The sequence below is a fragment of the Dreissena polymorpha genome, chromosome 9, assembly GCF_020536995.1.
Source record: "Dreissena polymorpha isolate Duluth1 chromosome 9, UMN_Dpol_1.0, whole genome shotgun sequence".
NCBI classification, from domain to species: domain Eukaryota; kingdom Metazoa; phylum Mollusca; class Bivalvia; order Myida; family Dreissenidae; genus Dreissena; species Dreissena polymorpha.
Genome location: NC_068363.1, coordinates 36322 through 63747, shown reverse-complemented (window position 1 = coordinate 63747; position 27426 = coordinate 36322). Strand labels below are relative to the sequence as shown.

At 37.2% G+C, this 27426-nt stretch overlaps 1 protein-coding gene across 5 annotated transcripts in view; it reads right to left on the bottom strand.

Moving 5' to 3' along the window:
- Nucleotides 1–27426, bottom strand: part of LOC127844567 (uncharacterized) — an 80593-nt gene that overhangs the window by 45037 nt on the left and 8130 nt on the right. For 4 of the 5 annotated variants that reach the window (XM_052374921.1, XM_052374924.1, XM_052374922.1 and 1 more), the window contains exons 2-9: nt 26061–26738; nt 23951–24052; nt 17390–17452; nt 17081–17098; nt 10548–10669; nt 3965–4172; nt 2294–2379; nt 1355–1557 (exon numbers count right to left, since the gene is read on the bottom strand). In XM_052374921.1, coding sequence (XP_052230881.1) covers nt 1355–1557; nt 2294–2379; nt 3965–4172; nt 10548–10669; nt 17081–17098; nt 17390–17452; nt 23951–24052; nt 26061–26195 — 937 coding nt within the window. In that variant the 5' untranslated portion in view covers nt 26196–26738. The remainder of the gene's footprint in view (nt 1–1354; nt 1558–2293; nt 2380–3964; nt 4173–10547; nt 10670–17080; nt 17099–17389; nt 17453–23950; nt 24053–26060; nt 26739–27426) is intronic. The other variant, XM_052374923.1, reaches the window with a different exon arrangement.

Below are 27426 nucleotides of genomic sequence, written 5' to 3'. Positions count from 1 at the left end.
ATAAACCCACAGTGATGCGCTCCTTCGCCATCTTCCCGCCGGCACATGTCTCGCCTTTCTTGAAGAACGTCGCACTGAAAATATTAAAAAAGTAATTTTGAAATATAAAATTATAATTTATTTGTTTATTTATTTATATTTTCATTTATTTATGTGTTTTATTATTAGGGTGTTTTAATTTTTTTCTTACCTTGTGCTTTGTTTGTAGAATAATCCTGTTTCATCCATGTTATAGATGTCACACGGTTGATAACCTTCGCAGATTGTTGGTAGACACTTTTTCCAGTCATCCACTACGACTGGATCCACCTCCGCTCTCTCACCCGTCCGTGTTTTGAATACAATGTTATGGCGTCTTAGGAATGAGTCGAGCCACCCATTTGATGCCTTGAACGACGCTAACCCCAATTCTGCTGCGAACTTGAGCGCCCGTTCTTTCAGGAGTGGTCCCGATATGTTCACGTGACGCCCAGTAGCATCTAAGAACCACTTGTGAACAAGGTCATTTAGATCGTCATATTCTGTGGCTTTCCGCGGACGCTTGGTTTGTAGATTACCGTCCCCTTCATACTCTTAAATAATTTCTCGTTTTCTTTTCATCACCGACTGTATTTGTGTCTAACCAACACCCATCTCAGTCGCTACAGCCCTACAGCTCCTCCCGGATTCAAGCATTTTTAGTGCTTTCATCCGCTCTTCCAATGTAAGACACTTTCGTTTAGTAGAAGACATGTTGCGCTGTTTGTGTACTTTTGCAAGTGCTTGAAAAATTATTTACCTCCCTTTTTATACTGCTGTCCGTTACAAACTTACCTTTGAGTAAATATAGTCATTGTAATTAAAACAATTATTTGCAAACTTTAAGTACACAAATAATTAATGTCAGCCGAGTTTTCACAGTTTGCTCCCGATAACAGCGTGCAAGCGTGGATGCCAATTAGCGGATTATCACCTGCATTGTTAGTTGAGTGTCACCATTGCTTAGCAACTTCACTGCGAGACTGCAAAATGGTCGCTTACTGTCGTAACGAGTCTTAATTTGTAAGAAAAACAATGGTCGTTGGTCGCGGATTTAAGGTGGTCGTTAAGTAAAGCCATTTTTAATTGATTTTAGCTTGGGAGGAATTAATAACGGTCGTTTAGCGAGGTGGGTCGCTAAATGCAAGTGGTCGGATGTGCAGGTTAGACTGTACCTGTACAATGTTAAACACCTTAAACAGCCTGTTTTGAAGAGTTGATAAAAACAAAATTGTAATTTCAATTGTTTCATTTGGGAATGAAAGACTATTATACCGTCAACTTAGTTTTTTGACTTGAAGACAACTAAGTTTTGTAAAAAAAGATGTTATTTTACCATCAAACTGAGATCCAGGGGACGCATGCTTCTTACTGCTGCCAGCAGTCATGGGTTTGTTGAAGTGCTTAAAGAAGTATGGAGCAGGCACCAGTGGTTGTCGTTGGAAACCAAGGTTTGCAGGAACCGTTTTGGGGCGTTTGTGACCTCCAGTGACCTCAAAGTTTGCGAGAATCTCTGCCTGGTTGGGGTTCCTGTAGCTCCTGTAAGGGTCAAGGCATGTATTGGTCAATGTGTTCCCTCTACTGACAATAAATGAGTGGCATCATGCGAAAATGGGTCTTATGCCATATGTTAAGTGGTCAGGAGCTACCCTGAGACCTTAAAACCTTGTGTGATTTTATAAGGGACAGCACAACTCCTGACCATAACTTTAAGTTCAACTGTAAGGTTAATGTTGATGAGCTATTCCAATTGATTCTTGTTAAATTATTGGGGAAAAATTTCCAATTAGTTCTTGTTAAATTATTGTGGAAAAATATTGGACAAATAGAAAATGTATGTTTGTGTACTGTTTGATTGATTGCATTTCAGCCCGAAGACTTAATGAGCCACGCTTTGCAAAAACTGGGCTTAATGCATGTGCATAAAGTGTCATCCAAGATTAGCCTGTCCTGTTGTACAAGCTATTCTGGGACAACACTTTCCACTAAACTTGATTTTGCTTAGAAGAGACTACCTTTAAACAAAAATGTGCATAAAAGCGGAAAAAGTTGTAACTGTGCAGACTGCACAAGCTAATCTGGGACAACACTTCACGCCCATTCATTAAGCCCAGCTCTTCCAGAGAAGGCACTGCACAGGCTACTCTGGGACGACACTTTAGGGCCACATTCATTTAACCCCCTTTTGACAGAGCACGACTCATTTGTCATCAGATACGCATACAAGCCCCTGTATGTGACATACCTGACAGTAAAGCCCCTGTATGTGACATACCTGACAGTGAAGCCTGTTGTGTAGCTGCCTGGCCGGGCGATGGCCTTTCGTAAAGGCAGCAGACTGTGCAACGAGTCTGGGTTACCCTGAAAGACAGACATAATAGTATGAGCAATAGAAGCGCTTTGCAAAAAGTGGGTTTAATGCATGTGAATACAGTGTTGTCCCAGATTAGCCTGTTCAGTCCATACAAGCTAATCAGTGAAAACACTTTTCTCCTAAACTGGATTATTGCTATGAAGAGACTTTCTTTAAACCAAAAAATTCCATGAAAGCAGAAAGTATCGTCCCTGATTAGACTTGTAAACTGCACGGGCTAATCTTGGACAACTTTTACGCACATGCATTAAAACCTCTTTTCACAGTCTTTCAAACTTATCCATTTGACCCATGGCTAAGTTAGAAACCATTTTGTCATGTTCAAATCTTTCTAAAACATTTATGGACTCTGCTATGCAGCTATTTCATCAATATGTACATCTGTAGATAGATTTTGGTAATGGTTGTTGTATTGCATGCCCCTGCCATTTCATCTTTTGACCTCCAAATCTATAGGGACCTTACTTCCCTTCTGTATATACTTTGTGCGAACAGTTTTAATGTTAACAAACTGATTGATTATTGTGAATGTGGTAGGTGGTCACATTGCTGGACAGTGGGTATTGCCAACAAAATAAAAGCAACAGTAAAATTGAAAATATTTTAGTAAAAGTAAATAATGGGTCTGAATAACTTTGGAATATTCATTAGTGTTATTGCTGTTTTGCTAAACAATGCTTCAAAATTGAGAATACCAGTGTTCTAGTATTATATTAAAAAATGGTGAACTTATATGGCTGGGAGATGAACAAAATATTGAAATCTAAAAAAAAATTTTTTTTTAATTGGAAAACTTGCATTGGGAAGTTTGAGCTCCCATTTGGGTAAAATATATACTTTTTTCTATTGGGAATGGGGCCGATTATCGGACCTGATTTTGATAAACAACAACACTATAGTACACTTACCCCCTTGAAAACTGACAGACAATTGGCTAGCCAAAGACACTGATACCCTTCTTTATGCCAGGTATCAAGCAATCATGTTGTTTATTGAAAACATGTGTAGGACAATATTGACAAATACCCAAGTGTCTGTACTCTGCATTAAATGCAACTTTGCAATTGCACCAACTTTTGTTTTTTAAGCCGAATATGTTTTCAATAAACAACAAATGTTCTAAAAATATTTTCAAATTTGAATATTTTGCCCGTTTTCAAATATTCCGATATTCAAGTATTCATCCTTATCCCTAGTAAAAATAAAATAGCAGGAAATTGCAATTATTCCAAATACCAGTAATTAAAAATGTGTCTCTACTTTCATGAGTCTCTAGTACATTAACATGGTAGTGGTGCAGGGACACTCAGGATACTATCAAACTGCAGTCTGAGGGGTAAAAAGAGATCAAAAAGGCCTTTGTTGACTGCACAGGCTATTCTGGGACAACACGTTTGGCACATGCATTTGACACCGTTTTCGCAGAATGCAGCTCATTTATTGGAAATGCAGCAATCTAAATAAATACAGAAACAATTACTAAGAGCTTTAACATATATTTGGCTTCTACATCAGCTCATCATTAACTGGTTGTTTCTTGTTTGTTTTGTATTTGTGTTCAAGTTATCTTACCTTACAAACTTTTTTAAAGCACTCTTCTAGCCCCGTCAGATCATCACGTATAGACGTCATCTTCTGTACCTCGTCTATGATGGTGTCCGTCAGGGGCGTGTTGGTCAAGTCCCACCCATACTGCTCCGCGAAGCTCATCATACCGGTGAGGTTCTCTGACCGCGTGACGCCGTTGTTGATTATGGACGTGAAATGGCGAGGATTTTGTCTGTGACAAATATGCATATTTGGAAAATATTAATTTTGACCAAAAGTGTCAAGGTCTATAAATAAGTTCTCATTTGAATTTTCAGTCATGATTTTCGATACAATTAACGATAACAATCATGTAACAGATGAGCTTTGAATAATGTCCTCTAGTTAACCCATTTATGCCTAGCGTCTAGAAAAAAAGGACTTGGCAAACAGCGTAGACCCAGATGAGACGCTGCATGATGCTTAAAGGAATTTCTGTAAGAAATATTCTAAATATAGAAATAAATATACCAGACATCCCTAATTTTGGAAATAAATTGATCCAATTTAGAAGAATGGGAGAGTCCACTAGGCATAAATGAGTTAAATACTTCAGATCAAGAGAAAGAGATTATAATTTAATGTCAGAATATCTGCAGTCCTGGTATATAGGTCAGATCAAGAAATTATTATTATCAATGTCTGATGTCCTGAGACCAGGAACGCTCTAAAAATCAAAGTCCTTCTTAAATTTCAACAGTATCTCATAACAGATTATGTTGTCACTAAACATTTGAGCTGTGTCAGGGAAAATTGGGCTAATGCATCGGCGTAAAGTGTTGTACCAAATTAGCCTGAGAAGTGGGCACAGGCTTATCAGGGACAAGACCTTTTGCCTTAACAGGATTTTCATTTAGAAACGGCTTCCTTAAACAGAACAATTCCATATAATCAGAAAGCGTCTTCCCTAGTTAGCCTGTGCAGAATGCACAGGCTAATCTTGGAAGACACTTAACGCATATGCATTAAAGCCCGTTTTCCCACATTGAAAATACAGAACCAATGACTAAAAGCTTTAACATCTATTTGGCTTTCTATGTCAGTTCATCAAACATGTGGTTGGAGCTGTCTTGTTTTGTGTTTTTGACAATTGTGGCTAATTCTTGTTAAACAAGAGCACCGCCTCGCGGGTGCAGACTGCTCATCTATTTTCTTTTTAAAGGTGAAGGGACTCTCATTTTCAATCACAAATGAGGGAGGGGTGGAGTGAAGAGTGGTGTATAGTGTGGGGGTGTGGACATTTATTACATTATCTTCCAAAAATGTGAAAAAAATGAAAAAAAAATTCGGGGTGGGGGGGGTGGGGGGGGGTGGGGGGGGGGGGGATTCTTGGGTGCGATGGTTGGACGGTATTTCAAACATAAAATAATAAAAATAAATATTTGTGTTTTTTAACTGTTTCAAAAAAAAAAAATTGGGGGGGGGGGGTTTGAGGTGGGGGGGGGGGGGGGTGGGTATAGTGTGAGGGTGTGGTGGTTATTTGTGAGATGATCTTAAAAAAAAAAAAAAATTAGGGGGGGGGGGGATTCGGGTGGGGGGAGGGGGGGTGTGGGGGGGGGATTCTTGGGTGCGATGGTTGGACGGTATTTCAAACATAAAATAATAAAAATAAATAGTTGTGTTTTTTAACCATTTGAAAAAAAAAATTGGGGGGGGTGTGGGGGGGTATAGTGTGAGGGTGTGGTGGTCATTTGTGAGATGATCTTAAAAAAAAAAAAAAAAAAAAAAAATAGTGGAGGAGATTCAGGGGGGGGGGGGGAGGGGTGGGGGCACGGGGGATGGTTTGGGTGGAGTCTATTTTGGTATGTCAGGTAAGAGTAGTTTTGTCAAAGTATCAATCAAATCTAATCATAAATAAAGAAGTTATGGCAAATTTAGCAAAATTTAATAATTTGACCTTGAGAGTCAAGGTCATTCAAAGGTCAAGGTAAAATTCAACTTGCCAGGTACAGTAACCTCATGATAGCATGAAAGTATTTGAAGTTTGAAAGCAATAGCCTTGATACTTAAGAAGTAAAGTGGATCGAAGCACAAAATTTACCCATATATTCAAAGTTACTAAGTCAAAAAAGGGCCATAATTCCGTAAAAATGACATTCAGAGGTATGCAACTTGTCCTTTTACTGTACCCTTATGATAGTTTGCGAGTGTTTCAAGTATGAAAGCAATATCTATGATACTTTAGGGGTAGAGTGGACCAAAACACAAAACTTAACCAAATTTTCAATTTTCTAAGTATAAAGGGCCCATAATTCCGTCCAAATGCCAGTCAGAGTTACATAACTTTGCCTGCACAGTCCCCTTATGATAGTTAATAAGTGTTGCAAGTATGAAAGCAAAAGCTTTGATACTGTAGGAATAAAGTGGACCTAAACACAAAACTTAACCAAATTTTCAATTTTCTAAGTATAAAAAGGGCACATAATTCTGTCAAAATGCCAGTCAGAGTTACATTACTTTGCCTGCACAGTCCCCTTATGATAGTTAGTAAGTGTTGCAAGTATGAAAGCAATAGCTTTGATACTTAAGGAATAAAATGGACCTAAACACAAAACTTAACCAAAATTTTCAATTTTCTAAGTATAAAAAGGGCACATAATTCTGTCAAAATGCACGCCAGAGTTATCTAACTTTGTGCCCAGTCCCCTCATGATAGTAAGTAAGTGTACCAAGTTTGGATGCAATAGCATTGATACTTTCTGAAAAAAGTGGACCTAAACGCAAAACTTAATCAAAATTTTCAATTTTCTAAGCATAAAAAGGGCACATAATTCAGTCAAAATGCACGCCAGAGTTATCTTAATTTGCCTGCCCAGTCCCCTCATGATAGTAAGTAAGTGTACCAAGTTGAATGCAATAGCATTGATACGTTCTGAGAAAAGTGGACCTAAACGCAAAACTTAACCGGACGTCAACGCCGACGCCAAGGTGATGACAATAGCTCATAATTTTTTTTCAAAAAATAGATGAGCTAAAAATGGTTGAAACACAGAAAACAGATATGATCAAGGATGGATGATGGCAGAAAAAAATCCTAATTGTTTGTTTCACCATTTTGGAAATGGGACCAAGGGGCTTTGGACTGAGAAAAAATGCATAGTTTTATCTTTATAAAATTGGGATTGCTTTGGTTATTTTCTAAAAAATGCGTTCAATTTTAGAATAAATGTGCTTTCAATATCGTATAACTATGTTTGTAGAGGTGAATAGAAAGATGAAATAAATATTGTGATAAAAAATTATGCTTTTTTATTTTCAATTGGAATATTTTGGATGTGATTTGTGAAAAATATATACTTTTGGAGATTGGACATAAGGCGGAAATTTTGTCCCAACTTAAACAAACAAGAGGGCCATGATGGCCCTGCATCGCTCCACTGTTTTTTCTTTGCGAAAAAAACATGTAATGCGCATGGGTTGAAATGTACTCAAGCAAATTGTGACTTTCTCTTTCTATCCCTCGTCCCACTGGGCGCTTAAAGTTGGAAGGATGAGCATTTTTATATATGGAAAAAGTTACTACCGTGTTAACTAAACAGACAAAAAAGCCTGGGAATTGTTGCACAGGTCCTTTGCTTATAACGTAGGTACATTTATCTCTCCAAAAGATATTGTCGTTCTTTCTATTTCACATATTTTTAGATTCTGAAGATCAAATCTACGCATTTGATTTGAAACAGATTCACAAGACCCATAGGAATCAAAATTCCTTAACCCTTTACCAAACAACACATTTTGGACTTTCCCAATTTGAAAGAGGTTGCAGACGTCAATTGAATTAAAATGGAATATGAAGGAAATGATCAGGTAGGGTAGAAATAATTGTGATAAAAGGAGAAATTGCTCATAAACCCACACATCCCTAAGACCAACAAGCCTGATAATATTATGATAATCTAAAGATTTTTTCTTTATATTTATAAATGTATTTAATTAAGTAATACATTTGACTTCTAAGATCAATTCATAACTAATATTAAGAAAATTATAAAATGGTCAGAAATATATATGGATTGTTGAGCAATTGACAATCATTTCAACAATTCATGATCAGTCACGATTCACAAATGGAACAATGAATCATTAGTTATTAAAAAGCAGCATATACGATAGTTAAGACATTGCACTTCATGAATTTCAACACCTTCTCTTCGATACAAAGTTTGAGTTTACCGTGCAGTATCATATATTGACTTTCCTTGAAATAATTATGTTCATGGAAGCTGTGTTTTTAAAATCAATAATATATTATTAAACTGGTTTTAACACTATAAAAAAGACATGAAATTAACATGTCATCCAAAATATTTTCATCCGGATATATGGTCACTTTCGACATATTTAAATAAAACCTGACTTTTTTCAGTTTATAAGAAAAACATTCATAACACATGTTCTTACTTCAATGCCTTTGTAAGCAGTCACCATCTGACCTAAAATGGCACTAAATGACAGGGTTTTATCTCATGTTTACAAGATGTTGATGTTGTTGTTGGTCACAGCCAAACAGCCGCAGTAATCTCCACTGGTAATCGTCATATGTTCAGTTTTGTGACCCCGGGGCCGGGTCAAATTTGAGCCCAGGGGAATAATTTGAACAAATTTGGTAGAGGACTATAAGATATCACTACATACCAAATTTAGTAGCCCTGAGCTCTATAATTAAGAACAAGAAGATTTTTAAAGTTTGCACAAAAAAGGCCTTATTTAAGCATATGTTCATTTTTGTGACCCCTGGGACAAGGTCAAATTTGTTCCTAGGGGCATAATTTGAACAAACTAAGTAGAGAACTATTAGATGTCACTACCTACCGAATTTGGTAGAAATAGGACCAATGGTTACGGACAAGAAGATTTTTATAGTTTGCACAAAATGGGCCCGATATAAGCATATGTTCATTTTTGTGACCCCTGGGGAACGGTCAAATTTGATCCCAGGGGCTTAATTTGAACAAACTTGGTAGAGGACTATAAGATGTCAGTACATACCAAATTTGGTAGCCCTATGCCATACGGTTATGGACAAGAAGATTTTTAAAGTTTGCACAAAATAGGCCTTATATAAGCAAAATTTCAATTTTTTAAACCCCCGGGGCAGGGTCAAATTTGACCCCAGGGGCATAATTTGATCAAACTTGGTAGAGGACTATAAGATGTCACTATATAGCAAATTTGGTAGCCCTAGGCCAATTGGTTATTGACAAGAAGATTTTTAAAGTTTGCACAAAATAGGCCTTATATAAGCAAATTTTAAATTTTTTAACCCCCCGGGGCAGGGTCAAATTTAATCCCAGGGGCATAATTTGAACAAACTTGGTAGAGGACTATAAGATGTCACTACATGGCAAATTTGGTAGCCCTAGACCCAATGGTAATGGACAAGAAGATTTTTAAAGTTTGCAGAAAATAGGCCTTACATAAGCAAATTTTCAATTGTTTAACCCCCCGGGGCAGGGTCAAATTTAACCCCAGGGGCATAATTTGAACAAACTTGGTAGAGGACAATAAGATGTCACTACATACCAAATTTGGTAGCCCTATGCCATACGGTTATGGACAAGAAGATTTTTAAAGTTTGCACAAAATAGGCCTTATATAAGCAAATTTTCTATTTTTTTACCCCCCGGGGCAGGGTCAAATTTGACCCCAGGGGCATAATTTGAACAAACTTGGTAGAGGACTATAAGATGTCACTACATACCAAATTTGGTAGCCCTTGGCCCAATCGTTATGGACAAGAAGATTTTTAAAGTTTGCACAACATAGGCCTTATATAAGTAAATTTTCAATTTTTTGACCCCCCGGGGCAGGGTCAAATTTGACCCCAGGGGCATAATTTGAACAAACTTGGTAGAGGACTATAAGATGTCACTACATACCAAATTTGGTAGCCCTTGGCCCAATCGTTATGGACAAGAAGATTTTTAAAGTTTGCACAAAATAGGCCTTATATAAGTAAATTTTCAATTTTTTGACCCCCCGGGGCAGGGTCAAATTTGACCCAAGGGGCATAATTTGAACAAACTTGGTAGAGGACTATAAGATGTCACTACATACCAAATTTGGTAGCCCTTGGCCCAATGGTTATGGACAAGAAGATTTTTAAAGTTTGCACAAAATAGGCCTTATATAAGTAAATTTTCAATTTTTTGACCCCCCCGGGGCAGGGTCAAATTTGACCCCAGGGGCATAATTTGAACAAACTTGGTAGAGGACTATAAGATGTCAATACATACCAAATTTGGTAGCCCTAGGCCTAATGGTTATGGACAAGAAGATTTATAGTTTGCACAAAATAGGCCTTATATAAGCAAATTTTCAATTTTTTGAATCCCCGGGGCAGGGTCAAATTTGACCCCAGGGGCATAATTTGAACAAATATGAAAGAGGTTCACCACAGGAACATTCCTGAGAAATTTCATCAGATTTGGACCAGTAGTTTAGGAGAAGAAGATGTTTAAAGAAAAAGTTAACGCACGCACGGGCGCACACACGACGAACACAGGACCATGACATAAGCCCCGCTGGCCTTTGGCCAGTGGAGCTAAAAAACACATTGTTCATGTACCTGATAACATCCTCAAAGTGCTTGGGATCAGCAGACTTTGCCGGTCCCCACTTTCTGTATTGCTGTTGCCGGGGAGGTGCATTCTCCTCGTCATTGGTTGGGGTGCTGGCTGGAACCTTCTTCTGTGTTTGAAAAAGATTGTTAACATTTGAAACACAATTTAGTGGCATTCTGGGAAAATTGCGCAAAATGCATTTGCGCAAAGTGTCGTCCCACATTTCACAAACTTCCAAATCAAAACACCATCAGTATGTAATAATAAATTTATATGATATAGAAAGTGCTAAAATGTCTCAACCCTAAACTTTCATTAAACGAAAATCTAGCCTTTAAACTAATCACTGACAATCAGAAAACAATCCATGGTAACCAGGGAGATACAAATTACTCAGTTAATAATATAAAATTACTGTCTAAAGAACCATTTAGAATATAAAATATGTTTTTATGCCACAGTATATCCATCTTATGGTTTAAGTTCAGGGCTCAACATTAACTATTGAATCTAATAATCCTGACATACTAGTGAACTTAATGTCATTTATCCTGACTAAACTGTCCCTTATCCTGACTAAACTGTCACTTATGCTGAATAAACTGTCACTTATCCTGACTAAACCATCACTTATCCTGACTAAACTGTCACTTATCCTGACTAAACTGTCACTTATCCTGACTAAACTGTCACTTATCCTGACTAAACTGTAACTTATCCTTACTAAACTTTAACTTATCCTGACTAAACGGTCACTTATCCTAACTAAACTATTACTTATCCTGACTAAACTGTCACTCATCCTGACTAAATTGCCACTTATCCTGACTAAACTGTCACTTATCATGACTAAACTGTCACTTATCCTGACTAAACTGTAACTTATCCTGACTAAACTGTAACTTATCCTGACTAAACGGTCACTTATCCTAACTAAACTGTCACTTATCCTGACTAAACTGTCACTCGTCCTGACTAAATTTTCACTTACCCTGACTAAACTGCCACTTATCCTAACGAAACTGTCACTTATCCTAACTAAACTGTCACTTATCCTGACTAAACTGTCACTTATCCTGACTAAAATGTCACTTATCCTGACTAAACTGTCACTTTTCCTGATTAAACTGTCAATTATCCTGACTTAACTGTCACTCATCTTTACTAAATTTCATTTATCCTGACTAAACTTCCACTTATTTGGACTAAACTGTCACTTATCCTGACTAAACTGTCACTTATCTTGACCTAAACTGTCCCACATCCTGACTAAACTGTAACTAATAATGACTAAACTGTCACTTATCCTAACTAAACTGTCACTTATCCTGACTAAACTGTCACTTATCCTGACATAAACTGTCCCACATCCTGACTAAACTGTAACTAATCATGACTAAACTGTCACTTATCCTAGCTAAACTGTCCCTTATCCTGACTAAAATGTCACCTATTCTGACTAAACTGCCACTTATCCTGACTAAACAGTCACTTATCCTAACTAGACTGTCCCTTATCATGACTAAACTGTCACTTATCCTGACTAAACTGTCATTTATCCTGACTAAACCATCACTTATCCTAACTAAACTGTCACTTATCCTGACTAAACTGTCACTTGTCCCAACTTAACTTCATTTATCCTGACTAAACTGTCACTTATCCTGACTAAACTGTCACTTATGCTGACTAAACTGTCACTTATTCTCACTAAACTGTCACTTATCCTGACTAAACTGTCACTTATCCTATTTTGCCAGTCATGAGAAACAATCAGAAGTTCTTTATTTAAAGATTTTATTAGGAAATTATTTTAATCAAATAATTAATGACAACTCATGATATTTTATTATACATACAGTCCACTCTCGTTATGTCGACATCGGATATCTCGATATTCTCGATATGTCGAAGTAAGCTCAATGTCCCAACTTTTTTCCTTCTTTATCTATATAAATAAACATCGCATATCTCGATTTTCGTTATGTCGAATAATTCGATATGTCGATATAAAATTTTGTCCTGAGTCCAGATTTTACATGTATTTACTGTGGTTTATCTCGAAGTGCGAATAACTGTCCCAGTGTCGGCAAAAGGTGAGAAAAATTTCCTTTGATACTTCACCGCCCCGCTTCGCCCGGCTGCTCCCGATACTGTGCGGTAGGAAATCGATCCGTTGATTGCATCAATGATCACACGTGTGTAATGTTGTTAGCAATTAAAACTTGAGTAAGGCCTGTCACTTTAACTGTCACTTTAACATCAATTTACTGCAATTAATGCACCGCCTGCCGAAAGGCCGAAATATATTTTTTTATTTTATAACCGATTGAACTTTGCATTTCAAACTACAAAATGTTCAGTATTCTGGAACGTGATTTACGCATGTTCAGATGGAAAACCCTCGTCTTGATTGGACGTCAATTGCATCATAACTATAAATAGCAACATTACCGGATGTTTACTCGACAGTTTAGAAAAATTATAACCGCATGTGTTCATGCAATTATGTAATACTTAAAACGTCATTTTAAGCATTTAAATTTAATCATGCCTCGTAAAAACGCGTATACATGTATATCAGGAAGAGAGTATTCTGCCACACGGTGACGGCTTTAGTTAGACCACTTAGCAGGTATATTTATGTTAAAAACAAGGTAAATATTCGTCTTTTTTTTTCTTTAAAAACGCCAAATCGGATATCTCGAACTCTCGTTATCTCGATATATTTTCTTATTCCCGCCGACTTCGAGATAACGAGAGTGGACTGTATAATATTTTTATTCTTTGTGTCTCTTAAACTTCAGAGATGGTAATTTTCACTACATGTCTATTTGCTTCAATTTTATTTTATTTGACCTGAGATCTGCAGTAGTTTCTTATTGATACCACTACAGTTATCAGCACAACTCACATTTCAAGCCATAATAAACAACATTTCTAGTTAATATGCTCTTGAATGCTTGTAAAAAAATTTAAAGTCACATAACCAGACATTTTATAACCACTTTGTGTACACAAAAACTGTTTTGTGACGTATTGTGAATTGCTAAACAAACTTATTTGTCAAAATTTTCAGGTCATAATTCAAACTGTGGTTGAGACAATTTCAAGTATGTTTATCTAAAGTACTACCTAAATAATGTAAATACCTGGTACACATTGTCTAGTGTTATCAGACAAATAAACTTAAACAAATATTTCAGCAGCACATATCTATTACTAAATTTGTTTGCAAAAAAATTGTTTTGTTGAACATGGCTAACATTTGAGCAGCGCTCTGGAAAAAACCCAGAAAGAATGCTTGTGCGTTCAGTAATTGTCTCAGATTAGCCTGTGCATTCTGCACGGGCTCACGCCTTTAAGTTAATTTTGGTGAAAGGAAATAAGTCTCTTCTAGATTAAAATCCAGTCTAAGCAGAAAGCATTGTCCAAGAATAGGCCTTTGCAAACTTCACAGGCTAGCATTGTCCAAGAATAGGCCTTTGCAAACTTCACAGGCTATTCTAGATTGACACTTAATGCACATGAATTAAGGCAGAATTTCCCAAAGACCAATTCAATGGTTTTTACAATAGAATGAAATTTCAAGAATTCTAGATCTTATTTTTACTCCATTAAAACGGACATATCCTAATAAGACAGCCTTTGACACAAACTCAAGTTAATGATAAACAAGAGCTGTGTTTGTGAAACACAATGCTCCCTACTGCGCCCCTTTGAAGCCATATATTTGACCTTTTACCTTATAGGATGACCTTGACCTTGACCTTTCGCCGCTCAAAATGTGCAGCTCCATGAGATACACATGCATGCCAAATATCAAGTTGCTATCTTCAATATTGCAAAAGTTATGACCAAGATTAATGTTTTGGGACAGAATGACAGACACACAGACAGGCAAAAAACATAGAGAATACCTAAGGTTAGCGTTGAATACAGAGAAGTTTATGTTGCGAGGCTTAGAACGCCGGAAGCGCGAGCCTTGGCGAGCGCTTTCGGTGTTCGAGCCGAGCAACATAAACTTCTTGGTATTGAACGCTTATCCTAGTATTCTATTTATCCCATTTGATTTTTTCAACGTGACATTTAACATAAATAGATCTAATAACCTTAACAATAATTTTAATTCAGTCATAAAAGCGCTTAAAATCTAACAAATGTAACCATGCGTAGTGATATACATGTATTTGTTCTGGTACGCAAAATAGTCTTTAAAAAATTCACACACAAACTGTAAAACAAGTAAAAATATCACCATATGCCTACATTCAATTTTGCGCAGTATGCGAATTTTAATACATTACAACCGCGAAAAGATGATTTTACTTTACTATAATTCATTTTATTTTCTAAAGAAAACTATCAAAATCCAATATGGCGGCGATTGCTCCTGACAAAATGCTGTCGATGTCAACATACATGTACACCATCGACGACCTAGTTCTGGCTACCATAACTTTAAATGTCGCTTTTTGTGATTGTTGACTGGCGCGACTTTGTACAGCTCTGTCAATACTAAATAAACTGTACGCTGAAGTTTCCTTAGCTATCGACGACCTTGACAATTTTGACAAGTAAACAGACCATTGCAGCGACTGACACTTTATTTGACAAAATATACAGGGCAATACGTTTTCCGACTTCGGACGACGAATTTAAGGACGCGCAGAACGTGTTTTTTATATAATGTTATGGGTATGCCGTGTGTGATGCGATGCATCAATGGCGCTCATGTTAAAATCATTTCCCCGAGAACAGGGAACGACACAAGTATCAAATGAGTTTATGAACGCGATAAACTTTCTTCTTCGTCACAGGCTACGTCATGTACTCTACATTACTGCTGTTCAAATGAACCGGAGCAGTTTATCTAATAATAGCAGTTGGTAAACTCGGTTGCATTTGCAGATTTCTGCATACAAACATAATTATGTTTAAACTTGCACAATGTTTTATTTATCTATGGTAAATGCCCTTATTGTACGAAAAAATAATTTAATATATAAATACACACAGAATGGAAAACATTCCAGTACACAACAGATAAATGAGTAGAAAATACCCGTGTACAAAATGGGACGTTCCCAATTCCAGTGTGGTGCTATTTTTACCATCTTATACTTTACACAGCTCTATGCCTAACGTGAATTAAATAGGAAAGCAGACATAGCAGATTATTCATGAACTGTGCGATATGTGTATGGCTTGTTGTACATTCTTAATATTTAAGTTAAATGTCAAAAGTAGATCTATATGCTTTGGTTATAAACAATGCACATTACACGAAATAAGTCAAATGTGATAAATTGACAATTCAGATATGTCGACATACAGTACATGTAGAAAACATGTGAAATAAGTCGCGTTTATAATAAATCGTAAAAAAAAATGGGGAAAATGACGCAATAAGTATGTCATTTTATGACGCCATCAATCAGCTGATTCATTATACGGATGGCGAAAAATTATGTCATATGACTAGATTTAAAGGTTGAAGGTCGTATAATTTTGAAGCTTAAGTTTTGTCGACTTTGTTTCTTATGAAAAATCATTCAGTGGTAAAGTAAATATAAATTAAAAAAATAACAAAACAAAAATCATGTAATTTTATATTTTATTTCAACATTTCTTTTGGTGAATGTGTTATATATTTTTTTCTGCAAAATATGCACATTTTCTTCTAATGGGTGACCTTAAAATTCGATCAATGAACCAAACAATATCGACCTAATTTTAGCGCATATCGCATGACGTCATTTAAAAAGTAGTCCGTGCACGCGACAGGTACATTTTGTGTATATTCCACAGTGTTGAATACAAGCAAGTATATTCCACAACGTGTTATACCGTCAATGTCGCGGTGAAAATGGGATAAAATATATCTCCGATCATTCGATCCGGGGCATAAAATTTGAGATAACCATAGTGAATTTCCAAACAAACTCCATTGTTTGCAATAATAACATTACCGAAAGGTTCAGTTGTATCATTAACTTTAATTAATAAAGTTATCTAGACATTTAACATAGATTTTAATTAAATTCAATGCTAAGGGAATCAGTAATTAATTAGACAAACTCATATTAATGTGATTATTTTCAGTGTGAACATAGAAAAATAAACAAGAGCACCGCATAACGGGTGAAAACGCTCGGCTGCGGATGCAGTTTTGAATAAATGAAAGCTTATCAGAATTTATTTATTTTTTAGAGGTCACAGTGACCTTGACCTTTGACCTAGTGACCCCAAAATGGGTGTGGCGTGTAGTTGCATCTACATATGAAGTTTCAAAGTTGTAGGTGGAAGCACTTTGATTTTAGAGCCAATGTTCAAAAGGTTAACAAAATGTAAAGGTTTTAGCACGACGCCAGAAGACAAGCTGGTTATGACAATACCTCGGGATTTCTTCAAAAACAGCCGAGCTAATAAAAAAGAATCAAGTAAGAAACTTCAATCACCACTAGATAGAATTTCTTTTAATAATATTATTATACCTCACTAGCAAAATATACAACAATCCTTGAAAAGCTCTTACCAAGAAATTGTCTGGTCCCTAGGTAAAAAAATCCAAGTCATATATACAGTCAAAAATGTAAATGGATACTCAATATTTCTTTAATTTGAAAACAATTGCTTACATGTACCAATTATATGTTCTGCATTTTCTGAATTTTTTAATTGATTATTTAAAATGCCATGGGATTGCTTTCTTCTGACTAAACTGAAGAGCAGCAAACAGCATAAAACCTGAACAGACTGCAAGTAACTTGGAGACTGTTCTGCTTTCATGCTGGTTGCATATAGCCATTTTCACTTTGTTTCTGAGCGGGCAAAGGTTATCTACCTTCAAAGGATTTCCTCGAAACCCGCGGCAATCTTCCTTTATTCTCAAGGCCTCTACAATTTTCTGAAATATTAAAGACAATATATGAACTGGGTAGAAAACAATAAATAAATGATAACTAGTTGTGAGCTTCTGGGTAGTCTGGTCAGAATATACCATGTCCACTTTGAAGTCATGCAAGGTTTCATAGTCTCATTAGTGGGCAGGGTAGCTCCAGACTTATAACGCAATTGCCTACACTTGTCTGAAGCTACCCTGGCCGCATATGGCATAAGACCCATTTTTGCATATTTATATGAAAGACTTATGTTTTCACCATGTTTTCACTTATGTTTTCACGGATCTGCAATAATCTGGTTTCAAGTTGAGGTAAGTTCTGTCAAAATTTCTGTGAAGGATTAATTCCAAGTTGGCAAAGAAATGAATTCTTAAAACACGGACCATCCAATACAAAATATATTAGACTTGAACACGCCTTATAAAGTAGAATATTTGACAGTAGCGTGGTACAATGATGACAGTTGATTAGATGATTTATAAATAGGTATATGATAAGTTTACTATAATATTCGCACTGCACATGTTCTCTTTTAATACAAAAACACCTTAAAAATGTTTTCAAAACAAAATTTAATTCTTCATAATAATCGCCAAATATAAACAAAGTAAAAACAACTAATTGCCAAAGTTTTGTGTTAAAGCTGAAAATACCTAGACTTAACCCTTTGCATGCTGGGAAATTTGTCGTCTGCTTAAATGTCGTCTGCAGAATTTCTAAAATTAGCATTTTCTTCGATTTTTTTCAAAGAATACTATCAAAATAGCAAACAGTTTGGATCCTGATGAGACGCCACGTTCTGTGGCGTCTCATCTGGATCCAAACTGTTTGCAAAGGCCTTTAAAATTCAGCTCCAGCGCTTTAAGGGTTAAATATGCATTTTCTAAGCATGTATGTTATCTTTTTGTATTGTATTATTTTGAATTGTTATCATTCCAGTTCTTTTACACACATTATTTTCACAATGCCAATGGCTAAACTATTAATCCTTTTAACAGGTTGTAGTATTCATAAATATCAGTATTTTGTGTCCAAATCACAGTGACATTACAGGATATGAAGGAAATAACTGATAAGGCACATAACCAGAGACTCAGTTTGCATTAAGGGAGTACACAATATTACCTTTAGCAACAACTTTTGGGACAAAAGCATGATTTGGCTAGCTGTGACCTGACATTTGACTTATGGTTAAAAACAAAAGGTCAAGTGTTATCCTCAAATTTCCCTTCATAAGTATACCAGTTTTCCTATTATCTTAAGTGTCTTTTGAGAAATCACATGATCCAGTTATGCAGATGGGCAGAATGCTGAACAGACAAGCAGGAAAACTGACAGAGATCAAACCTACAGTCTCCTCTGGTTTTGTTACATAATGAGCCAGACAAGCAGGCAAACTGACAGACAGAGATCAAACCTGCAGTCCCCTCTGGTTTTGTTACATAATGAGCCAGACAAGCAGGCAAACTGACAGACAGAGATCAAACCTGCAGTCTCCTCTGGTTTTGTTACATAATGAGCCAGACAAGCAGACAAACTGACAGACAGAGATCAAACCTACAGTCTCCTCTGGTTTTGTTACATAATGAGCCAGACAAGCAGACAAACTGACAGACAGAGATCAAACCTACAGTCTCCTCTGTTTTTGTTACATAATGAGCCAGACAAGCAGGCAAACTGACAGACAGAGATCAAACATGCAGTCCCCTCTGGTTTTGTTACATAATGAGCCAGACAAGCAGGCAAACTGACAGACAGAGATCAAACCATCAGTCCCCTCTGGTTTTGTTACATAATGAGCCAGACAAGCAGACAAACTGACAGACAGAGATCAAACCTACAGTCTCCTCTGGTTTTGTTACATAATGAGCCAGACAAGCAGGCAAACTGACAGACAGAGATCAAACCTACAGTATCCTTTGGGTTTGTTACATAATGAGCCAGACAAGCAGGCAAACTGACAGACAGAGATCAAACCTACAGTCTCCTCTGGTTTTGTTACATAATGAGCCAGACAAGCAGACAAACTGACAGACAGAGATCAAACCTGCAGTCACCTCTGGTTTTGTTACATAATGAGCCAGACAAGCAGACAAACTGACAGACGGAGATCAAACATACAGTCCTCTCTGGTTTTGTTACATAATGAGCCAGACAAGCAGGCAAACTGACAGACAGAGATCAAACCTGCATTCCCCTCTGGTTTTGTTACATAATGAGCCAGACAAGCAGGCAAACTGACAGACAGAGATCAAACCTACAATCCCCTCTGGGTTTGTTACATAAAAAGCCAGACAAGCCGACAAACTGACAGACAGAGATCAAACCTGCAGTCCCCTCTGGTTTTGTTACATAATGAGCCAGACAAACTGACAGACGGAGATCAAACCTGCAGTCTTCTCTAGTTTTGTTACATAATGAGCCAGACTAGCAGACAAACTGACAGACAAAGATCAAACCTACAGTCTCCTCTGGTTTTGTTACATAATGAGCCAGACAAGCAGACAAACTGTAAGACAAAGATCAAACCTACAGTCTCCTCTGGTTTTGTTACATAATGAGCCAGACAAGCAGACAAACTGACAGACAGAGATCAAACCTACAGTCTCCTCTGGTTTTGTTACATGAGCCAGACAAGCAGACAAACTGACAGACAGAGATCAAACCTGCAGTCTCCTCTGGTTTTGTTACATAATGAGCCAGACAAGTAGACAAACTGGCAGACAGAGATCAAACCTACAGTCTCCTCTGGTTTTGTTACATAATGAGCCAGACAATCAGACAAACTGACAGACAGAGATCAAACCAACAGTCCCCTCTGGTTTTGTTACATAATGAGCCAAACAAGCAGACAAACTGACAGACAGAGATCAAACCTACAGTCTCCTCTGGTTTTGTTACATACTGAGCCAGACAAACTGACAGACAGAGATCAAACCTACAGTCTCCTCTAGTTTTGTTACATAATGAGCCAGACAAACTGACAGACAGAGATCAAACCTACAGTCCCCTCTGGTTTTGTTACATAATGAGCCAGACAATCAGGTATACTGACAGACAGAGATCAAACCTACAGTCTCCTCTGGTTTTGTTACATACTGAGCCAGACAAACAGACAAACTGACAGACAGAGATCAAACCTACAGTCTCCTCTAGTTTTGTTACATAATGAGCCAGACAAGCAGACAAACTGACAGAAAGAGATCAAACCTGCAGTCACCTCTGGTTTTGTTACATAATGAGCCAGACAAGCAGACAAACTGACAGACAGAGATCAAACCTACAGTCTCCTCTGGTTTTGTTACATAATGAGCCAGACAAGCAGACAAACTGACAGACAGAGATCAAACCTACAGTCTCCTCTGGTTTTGTTACATAATGAGCCAGACAAGCAGACAAACTGACAGACAGAGATCAAACCTGCAGTCTCCTCTGGTTTTGTTACATAATGAGCCAGACAAGTAGATAAACTGGCAGACAGAGATCAAACCTACAGTCTCCTCTGGTTTTGTTACATAATGAGCCAGACAATCAGACAAACTGACAGACAGAGATCAAACCTACAGTCCCCTCTGGTTTTGTTACATAATGAGCCAGACAAGCAGACAAACTGACAGACAGAGATCAAACCTACAGTCTCCTCTGGTTTTGTTACATACTGAGCCAGACAAACAGACAGACAGAGATCAAACCTACAGTCTCCTCTAGTTTTGTTACATAATGAGCCAGACAAGCAGACAAACTGACAGACAAAGATCAAACCTACAGTCCCCTCTGGTTTTGTTACATAATGAGCCAGACAATCAGGTATACTGACAGACAGAGATCAAACCTACAGTCTCCTCAGGTTTTGTTACATACTGAGCCAGACAAACAGACAAACTGACAGACAGAGATCAAACCTACAGTCTCCTCTAGGTTTGTTACATAATGAGCCAGACAATCAGACAAACTGACAGACAGAGATCAAACCTACAGTATCCTATGGTTTTGTTACATAATGAGCCAGACAAGCAGACAAACTGACAGACAGAGATCAAACCTACAGTCTCCTCTGGTTTTGTTACATACTGAGCCAGACAAACTGACAGACAGAGATCAAACCTACAGTCTCGTCTAGTTTTGTTACATAATGAGCCAGACAAGCAGACAAACTGACAGACATGGATCAAACCTACAGTCCCCTCTGGTTTTGTTACATAATGAGCCAGACAATCAGGTATACTGACAGACAGAGATCAAACCTACAGTCCCCTCTGGGTTTGTTACATAAAAAGCCAGACAAGCCGACAAACTGACAGACAGAGATCAAACCTGCAGTCCCCTCTGGTTTTGTTACATAATGAGCCAGACAAACTGACAGACGGAGATCAAACCTGCAGTCTTCTCTAGTTTTGTTACATAATGAGCCAGACTAGCAGACAAACTGACAGACAAAGATCAAACCTACAGTCTCCTCTGGTTTTGTTACATAATGAGCCAGACAAGCAGACAAACTGTAAGACAAAGATCAAACCTACAGTCTCCTCTGGTTTTGTTACATAATGAGCCAGACAAGCAGACAAACTGACAGACAGAGATCAAACCTACAGTCTCCTCTGGTTTTGTTACATAATGAGCCAGACAAGCAGGCAAACTGACAGACAGAGATCAAACCTGCAGTCCCCTCTGGTTTTGTTACATAATGAGCCAGACAAACTGACAGACGGAGATCAAACCTGCAGTCTTCTCTAGTTTTGTTACATAATGAGCCAGACTAGCAGACAAACTGACAGACAAAGATCAAACCTACAGTCTCCTCTGGTTTTGTTACATAATGAGCCAGACAAGCAGACAAACTGTAAGACAAAGATCAAACCTACAGTCTCCTCTGGTTTTGTTACATAATGAGCCAGACAAGCAGACAAACTGACAGACAGAGATCAAACCTACAGTCTCCTCTGGTTTTGTTACATGAGCCAGACAAGCAGACAAACTGACAGACAGAGATCAAACCTGCAGTCTCCTCTGGTTTTGTTACATAATGAGCCAGACAAGTAGACAAACTGGCAGACAGAGATCAAACCTACAGTCTCCTCTGGTTTTGTTACATAATGAGCCAGACAATCAGACAAACTGAGAGACAGAGATCAAACCTACAGTCCCCTCTGGTTTTGTTACATAATGAGCCAGACAAGCAGACAAACTGACAGACAGAGATCAAACCTACAGTCTCCTCTGGTTTTGTTACATACTGAGCCAGACAAACTGACAGACAGAGATCAAACCTACAGTCTCCTCTAGTTTTGTTACATAATGAGCCAGACAAGCAGACAAACTGACAGACATGGATCAAACCTACAGTCCCCTCTGGTTTTGTTACATAATGAGCCAGACAATCAGGTATACTGACAGACAGAGATCAAACCTACAGTCTTCTCTGGTTTTGTTACATACTGAGCCAGACAAACAGACAAACTGACAGACAGCGATCAAACCTACAGTCTCCTCTAGTTTTGTTACATAATGAGCCAGACAAGCAGACAAACTGACAGACAGAGATCAAACCTACAGTATCCTCTGGTTTTGTTACATAATGAGCCAGATAAGCAGACAAACTGACATACAGAGATCACACCTGCAGTCCCCTCTGGTTTTGTTACATAATGAGCTAGACAAACTGACAGACAGAGATCAAACCTACAGTCTCCTCTAGTTTTGTTACATAATGAGCCAGACTAGCAGACAAACTGACAGACAAAGATCAAACCTACAGTCTCCTCTGGTTTTGTTACATAATGAGCCAGACAAGCAGACAAACTGACAGACAAAGATCAAACCTACAGTCTCCTCTGGTTTTGTTTCATAATGAGCCAGACAAGCAGACAAACTGACAGACAGAGATCAAACCTACAGTCTCCTCTGGTTTTGTTACATGAGCCAGACAAGCAGGCAAACTGACAGACAGTGATCAAACCTACAGTCCCCTCTGGTTTTGTTACATAATGAGCCAGACAAGCAGACAAACTGACAGACAGAGATCAAACCTACAGTCTCCTCTGGTTTTGTTGCATAATGAGCCGCACAATCAGACAAACTGACAAACAGATATCAAAGCTACAGTCCCCTCTGGTTTTGTTACATAATGAGCCAGACAAGCAGGCAAACAGACAGACAGAGATTAAACCTACAGTCTCCTCTGGTTTTGTTACATAATGAGCCTCCCTCTGGGAAAATGGGTCTTAATACATGTTTGTAAACTGTTTCCAGATTAGCCTGTGCAGTATGCACAGGCTTATAAGAATCACACTTTCTGCATATACTAGATTTTTGTTTAGAAGAGACTTCCTTCAGACAAAAAATACCATAAAAGCAGAAAGTGTCTCCACTGCTTAGCCTTTGATGACACTTTACCCACACGAATATCCCAGTTTTCCCAGAACACGGCTAAAATATTTGTTCTATGCCATCATCCCTCCAAAAATACAGGATAGAATTATCAAACTACGTCATGTTATGCTTACATATCTACGATCTTCTGACGTTGTGCGTGTTTTTGAAGACGTTCCTTTGCGAACCTTCACAGAGCCCATGCCTTTATTGGGTGGAGGATTAATATTGCCCTCCTGAAACAAAAAATAGATGAGTTGCATTATGAGAAAACTGGGCTTTATGCATGTGCGTAAAGTGTCGTCCCAGATTAGCCTGTGCAGTCTACACAAGCTAATCAGGAACAACACTTTCCGCCTAAACTCGATTTTTGCTAAAAAGAGACTTCACTTAGAAGAAAAATGTCATAAAAGCGGAAAGTGTTGTCCCTGATTAGCCGTGCAGACTGCACAGGCTAATCTGGGAAGACACTTTACGCACAAGCATTATGCCCAGTTTTCTCAGAACGTGACTCATTTGAGCCATATACTCAGGGTTCGACACTAAGGCACATCCGACAGACATTGTCTAGTAAGATCGGTGGTCGGGCTAGCAAAACTGTGGGCTAGCTTGTCCGACTGTTCGTACATAAAAAATCTAATACTGATTCATATAACTATAACTAACCGAAAACCTTTTTTTCTTAATGTGTAAAATAACTCTCGCATCCGTTATATACATCAGAACAAAACTAGTGTATATAAATAAACGCGGAGCATTCACATGATTCATCACTATTTTTATACGCGAAGGATAGCTTCCTGCAGAAATTGCTTGTTTCCATTGGTCAAGTTGTCATGAATATTAATGATTTTCTGCAGTGTCTTAGAACCTTACATCATGTTTGTACGACTTCTATCGAAAATCGGTATCAACAATGTAAACATTTTGGCGTAGCAGATAAGGGAATGTAATTTAAAGAATGGCTTTGTTCAAGATTGGATTTTCGTCCGACAAATAAGTTAATAAAGAAGAATCCGACAGTAAAACTGACACAGATTATGATGGAAAAATAGCCTTGGAGCTGTGGTAGCATGGAGCACAGCAGTCATGGATGCCAGAATTTGATGACGTTGAATAAATGTCACCTGCTGTACAGACTTCATTTGTTTAACTGGTGATAAAAAGTGAAATTATAACAAACAATGCATGTTGTTAAATAGTTTCATTTTATTTTTTACTCTGTGCATCAAAATAACTTTCTTGTGTTCACTCTATTTACTGATAAAACCTGATTAAACAGTTACACGACACAAATGTGTTTATTTGCCATGTCATTTATGGTCTAGAAGACATCAGATTCAGGCTAGTACATTTTAAGAGGAGCTGGTCCGATGGTCTGGCTGTAAAAAAAGTTTATGTCGAACCCTGATATTCAGGGAAGCCTGTACAGTTCAAACAGGTGTATCAGGGAAGACACTTATCGACTTTTATTTTATTTTTCCAGTCAAAGGAAGCTTCTTCTTAACAAAAACCAAGTTTAAGGGGAAAGTGTCGTCCCTGATTATATAGTCTGTGCGGAATGAACAAGCTTATCTGGGATGACACTTCATGCACAGGCATTACATCCTTTTTTCATAAGGCAAAATTCATTTAAATGTCAAAGCTTTTCTAAATTTTAACATGATAACTCAGACCTTGTTTTTCAAAATACTTCATATATTCAAGAGTTTAGGAATTTAATGTTTTCCTTGAATAATAGGAAGTTTTGTGAAAATAGTTTTCTGAATGTAGCATAGATCAGTATATGTTGTGTATTGGATAGAAGTGTACAGGTTATGGATCCCAGCCCCTGATCTGGCGCCATTCTCACAATCTCCTCCAAAGACAAACACAAATACAAAGTCCAACCCAGAAAACAATGAATCTCACTGAGCCAAAAGATTCTGATGCACTCTTGCTTACACCAAATTCGTATATATCATGTCCGGCTCTAGGAAAACTGGGCATAATGCATATGCATTAAGTGTCATCCCAGATAAGCCTGTGCAGTCTGCACAGGCCAAATCTGTGATGACACTTTTAGCCTAGACTGGATAATTAAGTTCATAAGAGACTTCTTTAAACAAAAATTCCATAGAAGGGTAAAGTAATTTCGTGGGATTAAACAATGCAAGCACATACATTAACCCTGATTTTACCAGAGTGCTCATCACATAAAATAATATTTTACAAAACTTAAAAGTAATTTTAGTCAATACCTACCAGTCCAAGATATATTCCAGTCATGTTTCGAGGTTGGTTCCGACTCGGTACACTTGCAGATGTGTATGGCATATTTCTCGTCACAGGTAAAACTGATGCAGGTTGCAAACTTCGTAACAACTCCTCGGAAAACATTGTTGCCTTATAAACGCTTAATCCAGTTATTTTGCTTATAAAAATATTTCAAATATGAACACTGCTATTTTAAACACAGTGACTCCTAAATATTGTACATTTATAAAAAAAAATTCAAAGCCTCAAAAAGTCAGACCAACATTCCAACAAAAATGTCACTGATAAAACATTCATTTCTTTTACTCCATCATGAATTTATTTCCCCAGATTTTACATAAATAATTCCAATCTTATCAATTTGAGCAATTACTTTCAAAATATGCTTAAGTCTTCGCCAGGGGACTCCTGATCACTAAATCCTCTTCAAATAATCAATGCACGTTCACTTTTATCAGCTCCTTGTTGTTTGTTTAAATCTTTTCATGTTATTTTCTATGTCAAAAGTCCTTTCACTAAATATTGATTCATTATCGTCAGAATGTCATTTATCCAGTCTGTGAGCATTGATTCAGCCTTCCCCATCAGTGATCAAATCACTCAAGAATGGTTTTGTTACACAGTTCTTATAGTTCTAGTCTGCAATCATTCCCGTATTGCACAATCCTGAAATAAATAACGATTTTCACTTAGCATCCATATATTTATTTTATCAATAGATAATATAGTGTGTTTTTTTTAATAAACATTTCATAATAAACAGTTGGACTCAAATAAAAAATTACATTAAGCAACTTTCATTTTCCTAAGATTTTAATTTTCCGAAAATTCATGAAAAATCTTTTGCAGAGGTTGGTACTTATAACAAAACTTCAATGATAATTCTCTAAGGTACCTGCAAAAAAACATTTCTTTTCTGTTTCCTAACAATTCAAAACCTCATACAAAACAACAACAGAATTCCCTATCAGGCGTTTGGCACTAAAATTACTTTTAAATAAACAAACCTAAAAAAACTTTGCATTGAACATTCAATTTTTATCTTCTAACAATTCAATACCAAAAATGATAAAACATTGAGATTTTGTATTAATTTTGGCTCTTAACAAAAACTTAATATACTAAAAGTCTAAAAAAATTCAACCTTGATCACAGCTCTATCAACTCCAATACAACTATAAATTCTTTCTTTAACCATACAGTCCTATAAGTGTTATAGGTTTCAATTTCTCTTTACAAGGTCTATTCTTTGTATGGAACAACAACAATTTACAGACATTGATCAAATATCGGAACTATTACTACTATTTTAATCCCTCTTGCATAAAGTTTGCTAGAGTTTGGGATTAAATTT